At 43.4% G+C, this 14,647-nt stretch overlaps 1 protein-coding gene across 1 annotated transcript in view; it reads left to right on the top strand.

The window, feature by feature from the left end:
- The first annotated feature begins 155 nt into the window (after nucleotides 1-155).
- The window catches only part of LRGUK (leucine rich repeats and guanylate kinase domain containing), a 22,616-nt gene continuing 8,124 nt past the window's right edge, over nucleotides 156-14,647 (top strand). Inside the window, 15 exon segments of the mRNA XM_061574412.1 lie at nucleotides 156-427; nucleotides 429-548; nucleotides 1,974-2,081; nucleotides 2,839-2,920; nucleotides 3,065-3,165; nucleotides 3,310-3,391; nucleotides 3,874-3,998; nucleotides 4,207-4,350; nucleotides 5,802-5,882; nucleotides 8,708-8,794; nucleotides 9,704-9,810; nucleotides 11,316-11,435; nucleotides 12,194-12,290; nucleotides 12,731-12,844; nucleotides 13,727-13,928. Of these exon segments, the coding sequence (XP_061430396.1) occupies nucleotides 308-427; nucleotides 429-548; nucleotides 1,974-2,081; nucleotides 2,839-2,920; nucleotides 3,065-3,165; nucleotides 3,310-3,391; nucleotides 3,874-3,998; nucleotides 4,207-4,350; nucleotides 5,802-5,882; nucleotides 8,708-8,794; nucleotides 9,704-9,810; nucleotides 11,316-11,435; nucleotides 12,194-12,290; nucleotides 12,731-12,844; nucleotides 13,727-13,928 (1,690 nt within the window). The 5' untranslated portion in view covers nucleotides 156-307.

The following is a 14,647-nucleotide window of genomic DNA, read 5'->3' as shown; positions in this document are numbered from 1 at the left end:
AACCCTAAGAGTATGAATCCTTGCAGTCACGAAAGCTTAAAATCTAGAATTAATTAACTATTCTGACCACCACTCTGTCACCGCTCCGCACGTGTTTTGCACACGGCCCCGCCGCGCATGCGCACACCGCGCCCACACCACGCGTCGCCGTGGCAACGCGCCCAGGGTCTACCGGCACCGCCGAAGCCTTTTTGTTTTTTGCAACAACGCATCTCGAACGCCCATCAATGCTCGTCGCGATTACAATCACAAACGACGACAGGCAACGCACAGCGTTCACAAACAGCGCCACAATAGCCACGCTCTGATGGAGAGGGCGGCGGCTGTCGGCGCCACGTCGCCTTTCGACGCGTCTTTCGGGAGGCCGAACCTGTTGGGCAGCCAGGAGGTGAACATCTTGCACCTCGCCGACCTCCTGCAGGTGCACGGACCACGAGGATGAGGACGACGCAGCGGAGGTCGTGGGTGACGAGACTTCGGTTCCCGTCGCCTCTGAAGCCAGGCCCGACGGCAGACACGCTTTGCCGGCGCCGAGAGCCGGCCAAGAGGTGAAGCAGCTGAGCACAACTTTCATCATTTCGATGTAAAGCTTTCGTGAGTGCAGGGATTCATCTTCTTGGTTTTCTCGGTAAAGTCACGTAGAAGGGAAATATTAAAATAATACAAATTAATATAAAAATAAAACATAATAAAATAATTATAAAATAAAAATACAAATAAAATAAAAATATAAAATAAAAATAGAATAAAAAACATAATAAAATAATTATTTCCCTTCTACGTGACTTTACCGAAAGAACCAAGAGGAACATTCATCATCTTCGTGCGGCGTTGTCACGATCGCCCTCCTCCATCGCACGAAGCCATCCCCGACCACATCTCCATCGATCCAAATCTCAGTAATTTACTTCTACATCCTCATCTTTCTTATTCCATTGTATTTATTGCCATCCATTTAATATACTCCACTTTGATTAAATTTGATGCAGGTGGATTTTTTTCTCCGCGTCCTCCGTGTGTTTCCCTCCACATTTAGAAACACGCTTTTAAGAGTATTTGGCTGATATAAATTCCCACGTGATTAGCCACTTCGTTGAGCTATCATTTATGATAGCCAGCACGCTTTTAAAAAAGAGCTACACAGCTCAATGGGCCTTACCTGGTAAAATGAGAATAGTTTTGAGTTTCCTTCATAAACCCTGCCTCTTTGCAACCATCGATCACGACGTTTCGATCGCTTGTGTTGCGATCGAAACGTCGTGATCTATTATTTTTATATCTACGTGACTTTACCGAAAGACCCAAGGAGTATGAATTCCTGCAGTCACGAAAGCTTTAAATCAAGCCCCGTGGAGATAAAGTTGAATTATAACAATAGGTTTTTACCCTTTCTTGCAATAAAACAGTGTTAAGATGTTAAAACACCGAACAGAATAATTTTTCAAGGAATGCTGCCTACGTTAACCACACGTACTTGTGGTGAACATGCACCCAAAATAACATGCTCCGGCAATACATGCATTGTCTTTGAAACTGATTGGTCCACACCATGTAAAGCTAACTTCTGGGTGCGATGCTGACCACACCACCCAGTCATGCAACAGACCCACCTTAGTATGAGCTCACTCGCAGTACGTTTACCCCACTCGCATAACTCGTGGGGGCAAGGCGATGCCTTGGCCCCCCCTGGTGGCCAAAGCTCCAAGTAGCGGCCCCCTTGACAACCCCAATGAGATGCTTTCAACAGTGTAAAATAACAAAATAAATATTCAAAACGCGGTTTAAATGTATTTTATGAAAATGCTTCATAATGTTATTTAGGCAAGAGGAGCCGTGATATATACCCTAGTTGCAATCGTGCGAAACAAATTAAATATTGGGGCCCCCCACCTGACCAATTGCCGCACCCTCTGAGCTGATAATGTACTTATGCTACTGCGTCGACGCTTTTTGTTAATCTGTGTCACCTGCAGCTCCGAGTGGTCGAGGTGCTGGATCAGGATACAGCGGCTCATGGTCTCTCCTGCCTTGGCCACTCGGCTCTGGGCACAGATCTGGTGTACCTCCACCTGGCACTCCCCGTGAGTACAATATTCAGATTTATTACAGCAGAAGCTGGCTATAAGCACACCGTACATGAACACATATCTGATTTAGGCATCATGTCCTTACAATACGCTGGTGTGGGGAAGCCAATGGCAAATTTCTGATACAGGTAGACTTCAATATAAGTACCGTATAGCTGGATTTACTGCCATGGGGTCTGATTTTATGCGGGTACTACTGAATTAAAATGAGCTCATTTAGAAGCCATATGCTATGATTTATGAACGAAAACCTCACTGAGTTTCCAAAATTTTTTTGAAGGATTATCCAGTGTTAAGATGTTTGGCACTTACGTTATGTGGGAGGAAATCAGAATGCCCAGAGAAAACACACACTCACAGAAGAAGATGTATGGTGTCATGCTTTTACTGCCACCTTGAAGCCTACTTGCAGCCCAGTGAGTTTTGAGGGTTTGACACATCTTTGTGATACACCATCCCTGATCTCCAAAGTGCTGGATCACAGGCTTGCACTTCCAGTTAGCATTGTTGGCTACGCATCATGCGAAATAAGTTCAAGAACATACATTAAGTTAGCGATTTTCATCCAGAGTAACATACCTAGTAATATATTACATGTGGACGCAAGTCCAAATGTTCAAGCTTTACAACTTGACCACACGGTTATTGTTAGTAGAATAACTTTGTACTCGTATGTATTTATAGATGTGTGGTGATTATAATTTAAAATATTTCACACGTATTTTTGTATTTGCATTCATTTACTCTACAGGGGTATGGGCTCAAAGATATTGGGATTCTATCTGGCTATGTTCACATACAAAAACTGGACCTTTCTCACAATAAGATTAAAGGTAAGAGAGACACATTTTAATTATTATGTGTTTGTCTTTTATCATACGCTTGAATGAGTTTGCAATAATACTATTTTGAAACTTTGTTATTCTTACCAGCACATTGCATAAACTGTTGTTGTTCCCATCTTGAATATATTTCAGAGCTTTCTGTTCTTGGCAACATGCCATATCTTGTGGATCTGAAGGTCTCGCATAACCAGCTGACAAAGCTATTTGAATTTTCTACTCTCCGTTTCCTCAAGGTAAGTTGTTTGGAGAAGCAAACGCATTTACCAAATTGCATGTGAGTGTACTTTTGCGTTTACCATCAATACATTGTTTTCATTAATTTGTTTGTTAATACGTTGTCGTAATATTTGTTGTGCAACCTTATTTTTCCTCTATAGGAGGCTGATTTCTCATACAACACCATCAGTGAGATGAAGGATCTGTCTGCTTACAAATCCCTCACAAAGCTCGTTCTTGACAGTATCCTTTGGCATGTGCATTTGAAGTGCATGAATTCATTGTCACGATCTCATTGCATGTTTACTTTCAATGTTTGCCCATTTAAAGTATGTACAGTTGTGTAACTATTAGACCTGTAATGATATGCCAGTGATGAGATTCGATTAATTGTTAAGATTTGGGGTTGCCACTATTCAAGAAGCAAGGATATATGTTTTACATGTTAGTGCACTATAACACCCCTAGTGACTGCATGGGTCACGTGAGCTCATTACATACAGCATATACAAATTGAACACAATCGATGCACAAATACGATTCTATGCACGGCTTGTCAGCGTAATACATTTTCATCGATGAATTGATGTAGCATTACACTTTGTACAGATACTATACTGTAATTCTTCTTTTGGTATTTAATATTGTCTCTTTATGCAGGCCATATCTTGGTTTGTTTCAACTCCATTTGGCTATTATTCCTCAACCGCCGTCTGCCCTGCCAGACAACAACATCAGTGAAATCATCGGCCTGGAGGAGTGCGGCAGCCTGGCTTATCTAAGCCTCGCACACAACCGCATTCGGCGTCTCGATGGGCTGGGCAGCCTTCCCCTGCGCTATCTCTGTCTGGTGCGTTGGACGATTGTCCCGTTTTCCGGGATAGCTGTGTGTCTGCGTATTGTCCACTTCCAACGTTTGTTGGTGCAGGTTGCACGGAAACGTATCGAAGCGTCGTGTTTTTAAAGACAACACTGTGCGACACTGAAATGCATAACCTGGGGGGGGGTTTATTACCCCTTCGGAATTTAAATATACAGGATGTTATTGTGTTCATTAGAGAGGCAACCACCTAAGAAAAATAACAGGTTTGGAAAAACTCTGGAAGCTCGAGAAAGTGGACCTGTCTGGCAACAAGATACGGAGCCTCAAGGGACTGGAGGGACACTACCGCTTGCAGGAGTTGGACATGGAAGGGAATCAGGTCTGTGGCACCTATATAGCCTAACCCTATGGCATCTCATACATATTCTACTGCTGGCTGGATGAGGGCCTCTCTACACCATGGGGGTTGTGGAGGTTATTTGACCATACTTCACAACGCTGGTCCATGCGGGTTGGTGAAGGTGAGATGCATAGAAGTATCATACAACAATTAATTTAGCTGAACTGCATTCTGCTGTCCCACATTTAGTCCTGCAGCCTATATGAATGATGATCATACATATGCATTGTGGTTGGCAATTTAAGCACTTTCCAGTCTTTAGCCGGCTTAGCTTTTGAGATCTGACAAGATTGGGCACATTCCAGGTTATTTGGACAGTTCATAACCCCAACCACACTCCCTATTATCACGGTTGGCTATCCTGAATGCTGGCCACAGTATCCCTTTCCAATCTTCCTCTGAGAGCTTTACATGAGCCAAAGGAATGTGATAATTCAGCCCGTCCATGATTCAATGTATATTTATTTCAAAATTTTGGGCCAAAATCATAAAATGTAACTATAAACAACTGTATTGACATCATTATAATTTTCATCAGTCACCCAGTCACTCTATAAATGGGAATTTCCACTATTTTGAAGAAATACATTCCAGACACTTCAAAGTTTATGGCTAATCATTCTTATATTAATTATGTGGCTTTTTACTTGGGCATAGTATGTCACCCAATAAAAAATATATTTGAGAAATAAAGGTGTTTCTTTCTTCATATTTTAGATAAGAGATAAATGCTCGTAAAATACCACGGCGTGGAACGTAGTAACATTTTCATCTGTGCTGGGAAGCTGACGATGCATTCAGCTTCGTTCATGTGTCAAACTATTGACTCCCATATATAATCCATATTTTCAAAAGCTATAGACCAGGGGTCACCAACCCCCGGGTCGCGGACCGGTACCGGTCCGTGACCTGTTAGGAACCGGGCCGCACAGGAGGAGGTGAGCGGCGAGTCCGCGCGTGGCCCGCCCCCATTGTTTTATTATTTACCACTTCCGTCCGCGCCTATTTCCCGCACTGCGCACTTGTCTCAGTCACAGTTTTGGTGAGCCCACAAGCTCTAACCCGTAGCCAAAATGAGTAAAAAACAAACGTCGCTGGAGAGCTTCTTTAAAAAGGAGGAAAGACCCAATGTTGAACCCCCCCCCCCTGGTTCCGTGAAAAAATTGTCTTCCATGAAACCGGTCCCTGGTGACTGCTGCTATAGATAACTACCTTCAGAATACAGTGTTAGGATGAATCTGACATTTAAGACTGAGGTTCCCTAATTGTGAAATTACCCATGTAACAATTACAATTAGTGCATGTGCAGTTCGGTGCATGTGCCATGAGTCTAATGATTATAATTGATCTTAATCCATGAATTGTTACATTCATAATGAACATCATTGCGAGTGGATGTGCATTTGACTGGTCGGCTTTGATGTCTGCAGGTCACGGAACTGGCCGAGGTGAAGTACATTAAGGACCTGTCACTACTGAGGGTGCTGAATCTGCTGCGAAACCCAGTGCAGGTGAGCGAGTACCCGAGTACTCGTTTCCATTCATTTTACGTTCACATCTCAAACTTCTAAATCAACAAGATGCTTGGCCGGCAGTTATTCCAACACTATCCCTTGAAGTGGTATTGTCATAATTTGTCAACTTTTTATTGAAATTCCCAGTCAACCTTCATTCAGTGAGATGTTGCTCACTGTTGGTGCCCATTATCTGGAACTCCTTTTCCCCTGCCATCCATGCTGTCGACTTCCTGACCAGTTCGAGTATAGGCTCAAGACATTCGATTTTCCCTTCTACCTATGGCTGATTCTCTCTCTAAAATAAATATGTTGTTTCTCTACAGTCTTAAGATGCAGTTGCATTTAGATGCTATGTAATTCCAAATTGCATTGTAAATTGTAAAATCATTTCACGTGGTTTGGAGGAGATCCAATAATATAATTTGTGATTTTTCAAGTGTCTAAATGTGGCCGCATCGCAATTTTTGCATGCAAAGGGGGAGGGGGGGTGTGGTTTGAGAGGAAATAGGAAAGGTAAGTTGTTGTTAAGGTTATTTTCTTCAGGGATGGAGTGCAATAAGATAGCGAGCAAAATGAGATGCAATTATGGTTAGGTGTGAATGAAAACACTACGAGGAACGAGGCAAAGAGGAATTGATGAATCTTCGGCTTGTACCTGTACAGTGCAAAGGAGTTGGCATTGCAGATGGATCGAGATGTAATTTCAGGTGATGGGGCAGCAGCAGGTAAGGAGAGATGACGTTCCTTGAGTTGAGCTGAGATTCATCACCTGAAGACGCAAGCTTGTGTTGCCTCCGAAACGTCGTGATTTTTATTTTATTTTTATTTTACATTTATTAATTTTAATTTTTTTACCTACGTGACTACCGAAAAAACCTAAGAATATGAGATTCATCTGTTGGATAAACATTATTTTAGTCCATTTGCAATGGATCTTTGGTAGAAGTTATTTACATAAAATTACTTTCTGTATTTTCCTACTCAATTATGATTATTTGGATTGTACTGTGTTTTGACATGCAGTCCCATTGTAGTAGTTTCTGTATAAAAAACACAACAATTTATCGAGTGCGTGTGCACGGTTACACAGCGCAGCAGCGCCACCCCACGGCTGGAGAGGTTCCCTGCCGCGTACCAAGTGAAATCTCACACTTTGTGAAGCTGTCGTGAGGAATGGGGAGGGGCAGTGGTGGGATGGGTGGACAGACTCACAGCACACCGTATAGTTTATTTGGTTTGTACAATAGCACGCACACATACGTCACAAACTAATCTGTGCATTGCATAGGTTCACATGACCGACTCGCATGGGAAGGCATTGATCCAGCAGTGGAATGACAACAAGCCATACAAAATTTACAGTGTATAATATATTGATTATAAGAATTGCACATCGAGTTATAATTTATAAGACTACCGTTATACTCGTTGGTTTTTTCGGTTAAGTCACGTATGTAGAAATAAAATAAAATTTACCGAAAAAAAACAGTATAATTTCTGCAGTCACGAAAGCTTCAATTCTAGATTAAGACGACCTTGATTTGAAGCTTTCGTGACTGCAGGAATCCATACTCTTTGGTTCTTTCGGTAAAGTCACGTAGGTAGAAAATAAAATAAAACAAAAAATAAAATAAATCACGACGTTTCGGGCGCAACACAAGCGTCCGTCATCTTTCCCACCTGATGACGGACGCTTGTGTTTCCGCCCGAAACGTCGTGATTTATTTTATTTTCTACCTACGTGACTTTACCGAAAGAACCAAAGAGTATTAAGACTACCGTTGTCATCTTTGTGTTGGGGAGAGGTGTAATGAAAATATTGCTGTGTACAGAGTGGACTGTGAGGTGTGGCTAGCACATGTCAGTGAATAGATGGGGTTGAATGGGGCCACCCCTTGTTTATATAATACCAACCCCTATGATTGGTTAAGCACGGACTCCAATATCTTGACCATTTATTCAAGCTGTAGGCTTCTGTGTGTGTATACGTGAGTCATTACATATGTGTATGTATTTAATTTTACTTCCCGTGTGTTAAATCCACTGCTGGATTTGGGTCTCCCCATGCCTTTTCAATCATAGGGGTTGTTTGTATTTGACCACTGTGGTCAGTGCGGGTTGTTGAAGGCAGCCAGAACCTTCTTCTTGGTTCTTTCGGTAAAATAAAATAATAAAAATAAAACATAATAAAATATTTTATTATGTTTTATTTTTATTATTTTATTGCTTCCCTTCTACGTGACTTTACCGAAAGAACCAAGAAGATGGATCCCTGCAGTCACGAAAGCTTTAAATCGAAATTCAGCCAGAACCTGTGCGGAAATCGCTCACTGCTGATGTTAACCGTGGCCAGGACTCAAACTCAGGATTTGCGGGTTAATCGTGCAGTGTGGTAGCTACTGTGACACTTCTCTCCCCAAGTATATAATCCCACACACAATTGGGAACATTCTGCTCACTGGTTACTCATACACTATAATTTGCTACATTTGAAATAAAAAAAAAGTATGAATATAACCTAATTACATTGTTAAAGGCATCCGTATAATATAGTGTTCTTCACTAATTTTCAGAGGGAGAGACACTTTTGGCGATAAGACATCACTTTGAAGGCTGCCACACATTTGAAACCATTGGGTTTGACAGCACAATGGGGTGTTTTCACATTTGTGTATTGTTGGAGGCCGCAAGACATCAGAGGCCGCCAGTGGCCTGCGGGCCTTGCAATGAAGAACACTGGTATAATGAAAATACGTATTGAGGAGTGTACGCCACTGTTCCACTGTGTGGCCACATGCCGGCCATCTGGGAGAGAGCAGGAGAGTCCAGGGCACCGCATCGCCGCCGTGTTCCAGCTGCAGATGCTTGTGGAGCTTGACCTCCGCCGGGTCACCGTGGAGGAGAAGGTGAGGGGCCGGGTCGAACACATCCAACACCCTTTTCATGATTTTAATATTTACGACAATATTTAATTGAAAAGAAAATCTAAACTTAGATGTACATTTTAGATGTACACACTTTGTGTGTAAATCTACTGCTGAATGAGGGCCTCCCCTCACCATAGGGGTTATGTTGGTTATTTGACCATACTTCACCACACTGGTCAATACAGGTTGGAAAGGCAGGGAGAATAGACGTGGGAATGCAGAATTGCAATAAAACAATGGAAGTTGGCGACCTGGTATATGCAATGCATCATTATTTTAAACAATTATCACAAGTGTACAAGCCAACCAGTATACATGAAGTATGTATTTATTAATAATAACAACTCACTGCTCTTCTAATGTACAGTTGTGCAAGGGTTGCTCCCATTATTGATCATGTGATACGTCTGTCATCTAGTGGAACAATCTGGGATGAAAATATTGTGGCTGATGGTCAGAGACATGCTCCATTAACTACAAAAATGTTACCGAAATTTCGCTGAGATAGGTTATAGCAATACACCCTCATGGAGTAGTTTTTTACACAAGTATTTAATTGAGAAGTGTCCCAGAAATATATATTTTTATAAACCACAATTGTATTACCCAGGAAGCAAACTTTTGTTAAGAGTAGACAGATTAAGTGGGCGAGAAAAGTAAATAACTTTAGATCAACGTTCTGCTATTTGTGGGGAGATGATACTGTAAAAAAGAACACTAACAAATGTGTGATCGTAAAGTGTTCCAGTGGGTTATCTTACGAACTATATGGATGATCAACTTTGTTCCAGGACACCCGTCAGTTTATAGCCAGTCAATTTCTTATTGTCTCAACGAAGATTAATAGAAGAAGAGGACTAATAGGTGTGTGTGTGTGTATTGTGCGAGGTGGCTGCTGTGAACAGGTTTAACCCTTCTCCGGAGATGGTAGCTGCGCGGGACCACGTGATCCAGGTGGTTTATAGCACGCTGCAGCCACAAAGAGTTCTTGACAGGTAGGTCTCACTTCCACAGGTTTCAAACAAACACAACACGCAAAAAATGTGTACGAAAAGCACTCGGCCTTTGCATGTTATGCAAAAAGCATCATCAACCGTTTCTGAACAACTGCATTGTTGTCCTCTTGTTTTTGGTCACACATGAAATAAAACAAATATTTCTGTCTCAAGATAGGGATAAGTTAAAATACGTCAAAATAACATAGAATTATTGTCGTTATAGTCTAACCTGAAGTGTCCTTCAAACAGCACGGGTGCATATCCTGTGTCCTGCATTTAGTGGGTTTTTTGGGTGGAAAACAAAAAAAAGAATAAATTGGACAAAAAAAATGCACTCTCCCGAAAGCTCAAAAATGTAACTATGGGGAAGGTGGACCCAGGACCGGTTCACACACCACTTTCCACTGATGTAGGCTGCGGCCTGGAATTGAACTCGGCATGCTGGCTTCATTTCACAGTCTTCTGACCACTGCTCCACCCCTGGCATCTATCGAATAGATTAACCTCGGGGCCATGCTTTTGATCGTGCACCAAAAAAATAAAAAATAAATTACGCTTAAGATAGTGTAAGCCGACCCAAACATATTTGCAACCTCGTTTTGTTAAATCACTTCCTTCCAGCCACAAGGGAGGGGTGCGGTGGATTGAGGGGAGGGGCCGAGCTCACAGATCTGCACCATGGAACAGGACTCGAGTTGTGTGGTGCCATACAAGGCCCAGCATGGATCGGGTCCAGTTTGTGCCTTTGCTGTCGATAACTGAATGTTTAAGATCGCACGTCTGTAACCCTGTGCTCTCAAGGCGAAGGTTGGTGGGTCACGTGGATATGTGAAGCTTCTAAACACGTTCAGTTGCAAGGTGGTCAAGAAATTGCAGCACAACAAATGGGTTCCTGAATCTGTCTTTTGTGGAATTTTCATCATTATCCCCTTTCAAGTTTTCTCTAGGTTCCTGAGTTTCCTCCCACACGTCAACAATCATTTGTGGAATTTACCGAATAATGCAATGCACTACTCTTCGGGACAAATAATATACAGACTCACCAAATCATATGTGTTCTATGACTGTTTTGAGGCAATATAGCTTAGATGCTGAAATAAGGTTAAGGGAATCTGGAAATGTGTGCCACGGTGGTGAGATGTTAACTACCTCGCTTTGTATGCCGGAGGTCGTGGGTTCGATCCCGACCTTGATGCCTGTATATTTGCAGTTTGCATATTCTCCCAATGGTCTCATATATTTTTCTCCGGGTCCTCCAGTTTTTTCCTTCATGTTTAGAAGCGTGTTTAGAGTATTTCGCTTCTGAAAATTACATGTAATAAGCCACTTCGTTGAGCTATCATAGTTTATCGTCTTCAAATAATGTAATAGTTTAGTTTAGTGTGCAGATCAGTGGAAAATGTACATGTAAATAGTCAGTCTGTTTCCCCTTCCAAAGCCTCTCTGTTGCATTCCTTCATGCCCGCCCTCGAGACGCAATTACTCGTGCCTCCCACTCGCAGCACCCTGCCGTCGCTGGACACGCCGTACCCCATGGTCGTTTTGACGGGGCCCAGGGCGTCCGGCAAGCGCGAGCTCAATCACCGCATCTGCCGCGAATTCTGCGAATTTTTGGGCTATGGGTGAGTGTAATCGGGCACTGAGTGAGTGGCTGTCAAGATCGTGCGCTCACTTCTTCCGGCTGTTTCTGTTGTTGTTTCTCAGAGTCCCTTGTGCCTTATTTAGCAGCCTCCGATTGGCAAGGTCTGCTCCTGCGATTCGCACGGTTGGCTACGTATGGTGCGAAAGAAGTTCAACATACATACAGCAGCCTTTAAACAATTATTGACTTGTATCTGCCATGGAGATGTGGAATTTACACTGGCTCAGGATTGTGAAGGGACCATGAGCACATTGTTTCATTGGTAAAAATTACTTCACAATGCTGAGTTCTGAAACACTTTTCTCTTTATTGCTTGCTTTGCAGCTACTGAAAGCAATTAGTGACATTTTAAGTGATTTGAAGTGCGTTTGAGAAAATCGCCTGGAATGCATCCAATTTCTTCAGATCTTGGACACTAAGCAGGCTTGAGCCTGAATTGTCTTGGATGGGTGACCACCATGCACAGTGATTGTTATACATTGCTTTGGGGTCACGTGGTGGGCAGCAGCAGGCAGTGCAGCAGAATGCATTGCTATCTTGTACGTCTGTGCTCCCCCGTACATGCTCCCAACCTTCACCAACCTGCAATAACCAGCGTGGTGAAGTCTATTCAAATAACCCCCACAACATGTACGGTGCGGGTGGGCCTTTATCTAGCAGTGAATAGACAAAGGGATGTACACGTGATTGGATAAGTGATGACCACTCACTAACCCCACTATGGTTTGCTTTCTGCAGTGTTTCCCACACGACCAGAAGTCCCTACCCTGGGGAGCAGGATGGAAAAGACTACCACTTTGTGACCAAGGAGACCTTTGAGAGGCTAGTCTGTGATGTAAGGCATTTGCTTACGTCATCACCAGTCTAAAAATATTTCAGCCAAATGTGTTCATATTATGTGTGAAATGAGCAGTTTGGAATGGTGTTGTGCTGAAAGTGTTGATGATATTCTATGAACCAGAGTACATTTTTAGGGGTCAGTACTCGGCTGTTACTGCTGAGATCCTGGGTTTGAATCTGGGCAGACACAAAGGTGATTCAACTGGGTTATTAAATGTAGTGAATTAGTTGGTCTCAGCCCAATCACCAATGAGGGCACAACAAAACCCCGTCACATTAAATGTAGTTTTTTTACTTGAGTTGGTCGGAGGCTGTCGGCTCTCAACCGCTCATAAATAAAGTTCACGTATCTCAGCAACACTCCACGCTTGCCACGCCACGCCATGCCACGCCATGCCAGGAACTTACGCTGATTCTTTGGAACTTTGATTGCAGGGAAAGTTTCTGCAAACAGAGAAGTACGACGGGCACAGCTACGGATTGAGCATCGAGGATGTTGAAGCTCTTGCCAGGGATGGGCTGGCGTGTGCCGTGCACATGGAGCTGGAGGTATGGACCAGGTAGTTGCGTTGCTTTTACCCGTGGTGGGTTCACTGCTGTTGACAGATCCGGAAAATACATCGGAATCATCTTAACAGCCTGTCACATAAAAAAAAAACACGTGAAGTTAAGTTGCTGTATTTGTAGTGGGTGTACAAATACTAAACTAAACTATTTTTATTTTACTAGATAAGGCGCACTGAGCTATATCGCTCTTATTCAGAAGTGACCTGGCCACAAATGATAGCTCAACAAAGTGGCTTATTACGTGGAAATTTATAGCAGCCAAATACTCTAAATGCACGTTGATTCTAAATGTGGAAGGAAAAAATCGGAGGACCCGCAGAAAAATCCACGTGACCATGGGGAGAGACACACAATCTCCAGATATACAGGCATCAGGGTTGGGATCGATCCCACGACCTCATGCCAGGCAAGGGAGTCAACATCTCGCAATTGTGGCGTGGAGTGGTGGCGCAGTGGATATCACACTGCACCATGAGCCTGGTGACTGCAGTTTCATTCCCAGCCATGGCTAACATCAATGGCGAGTGTATCTGAACCCAGACCCTGGGCCATCTCATATTCACCAACCCTCAGTGCCTTAGAGTGATAGGAGTATGTTCAAACAACCCACTTGGTCAACCCAATGTGGGGAGGCTTTCATCCAGTAGTGAATTGATACCTGAATAAAAACGCACATATATAAGCACAGTTCTCAAACAAGCAACACATGTGACTTCTGATACAAGCAGACTACTTCGGATATAGGCTCAGCTGGTCTAGCTCCCAAGTGAGTGCTTACATTCAGCTTTTACTCTTTGATTATTAGCAGCTGTTTAGCAGACAAATGACGTGATGATGGATAGGAATGCGTTGCGGCCAATGCAGGGAGCGCGTAGCCTCAAGCGGACGTACTTCGAGCCTCGCTACTTGCTGGTCGTGCCCCTGGACCGGAAGCGCTATGAGAGACGGCTGCTGCAGCGTGGACTCTACGACAAGTCCCAGATGGAGGCGTCGCTCGCCGGCCTGGACGCTTGCCTCGCCGTCAACCAGGATATGCCAGGCTTCTTCGACGCAGTCATCGTCTCAGGTGACAGCTACGTACGGTGCAAAAGAAGTTCAACGTGCGTACATAGCATACGGAGGGCACCTTGTGCCTTTTGGTGTTTGTTTTGATGGTAGTGTTCGTTTAACTCCGGGAAATGTTTGGTAAGTAACGAGCCGTTAATTCAAAACATTTCTCTTCCTGCTTATTCCCTTGCACTGCTCGACTTGGGAATTCCCTCTCGTCGTTTATTTTCGCAAGCTCTGATAACCTTGCTCAATTCAAGAAACATGATGACCCTTATCTAGTACATATTTGATATTCTTGTTTGTTGTTGGCCGTTTGACCATTTGGACCTATTGGGTCTATGTTCAAATAGTGTGGAGAGCTTGGGTCCTTTGCAATGATTCGCGTTGAGCTCTGCTTGTGGCCTCGTTCCAAATTTTACTGATGCTAGTCCGCCCACACTCTGTACGTTTGGATGATCGGTGGCCACAATTGTTGTTGTTGTTCATGTACTCTGAGAGTATTTCATTAAGCAAAGATCCATCCATCGATTTGCTTGGACAGCAGAGGTCCATTGCATTGATCTGTGATAACCTGATCTGCATATGGCCTTTTCCCATGTTTCATTGACAGTAGCAGTTGCGGAGTCACTGACGATTTGATGGCTACCGCAATGTCTCTGACGGGTCATTGAGGGACGTCTGCCTGACCAGACATCGGTAGTTATCTTTCGGGCTTTAAGATGTCGCTGCTGAACT

This window comes from Lethenteron reissneri, chromosome 55 (genome assembly GCF_015708825.2).
Source record: "Lethenteron reissneri isolate LAM-NWPU_2019-01 chromosome 55, ASM1570882v1, whole genome shotgun sequence".
Classification (NCBI taxonomy): Eukaryota; Metazoa; Chordata; class Hyperoartia; order Petromyzontiformes; family Petromyzontidae; genus Lethenteron; species Lethenteron reissneri.
The sequence above is the reverse complement of the archived record's forward strand: the minus strand, read 5'-3'. Positions and strand labels throughout refer to the sequence as shown.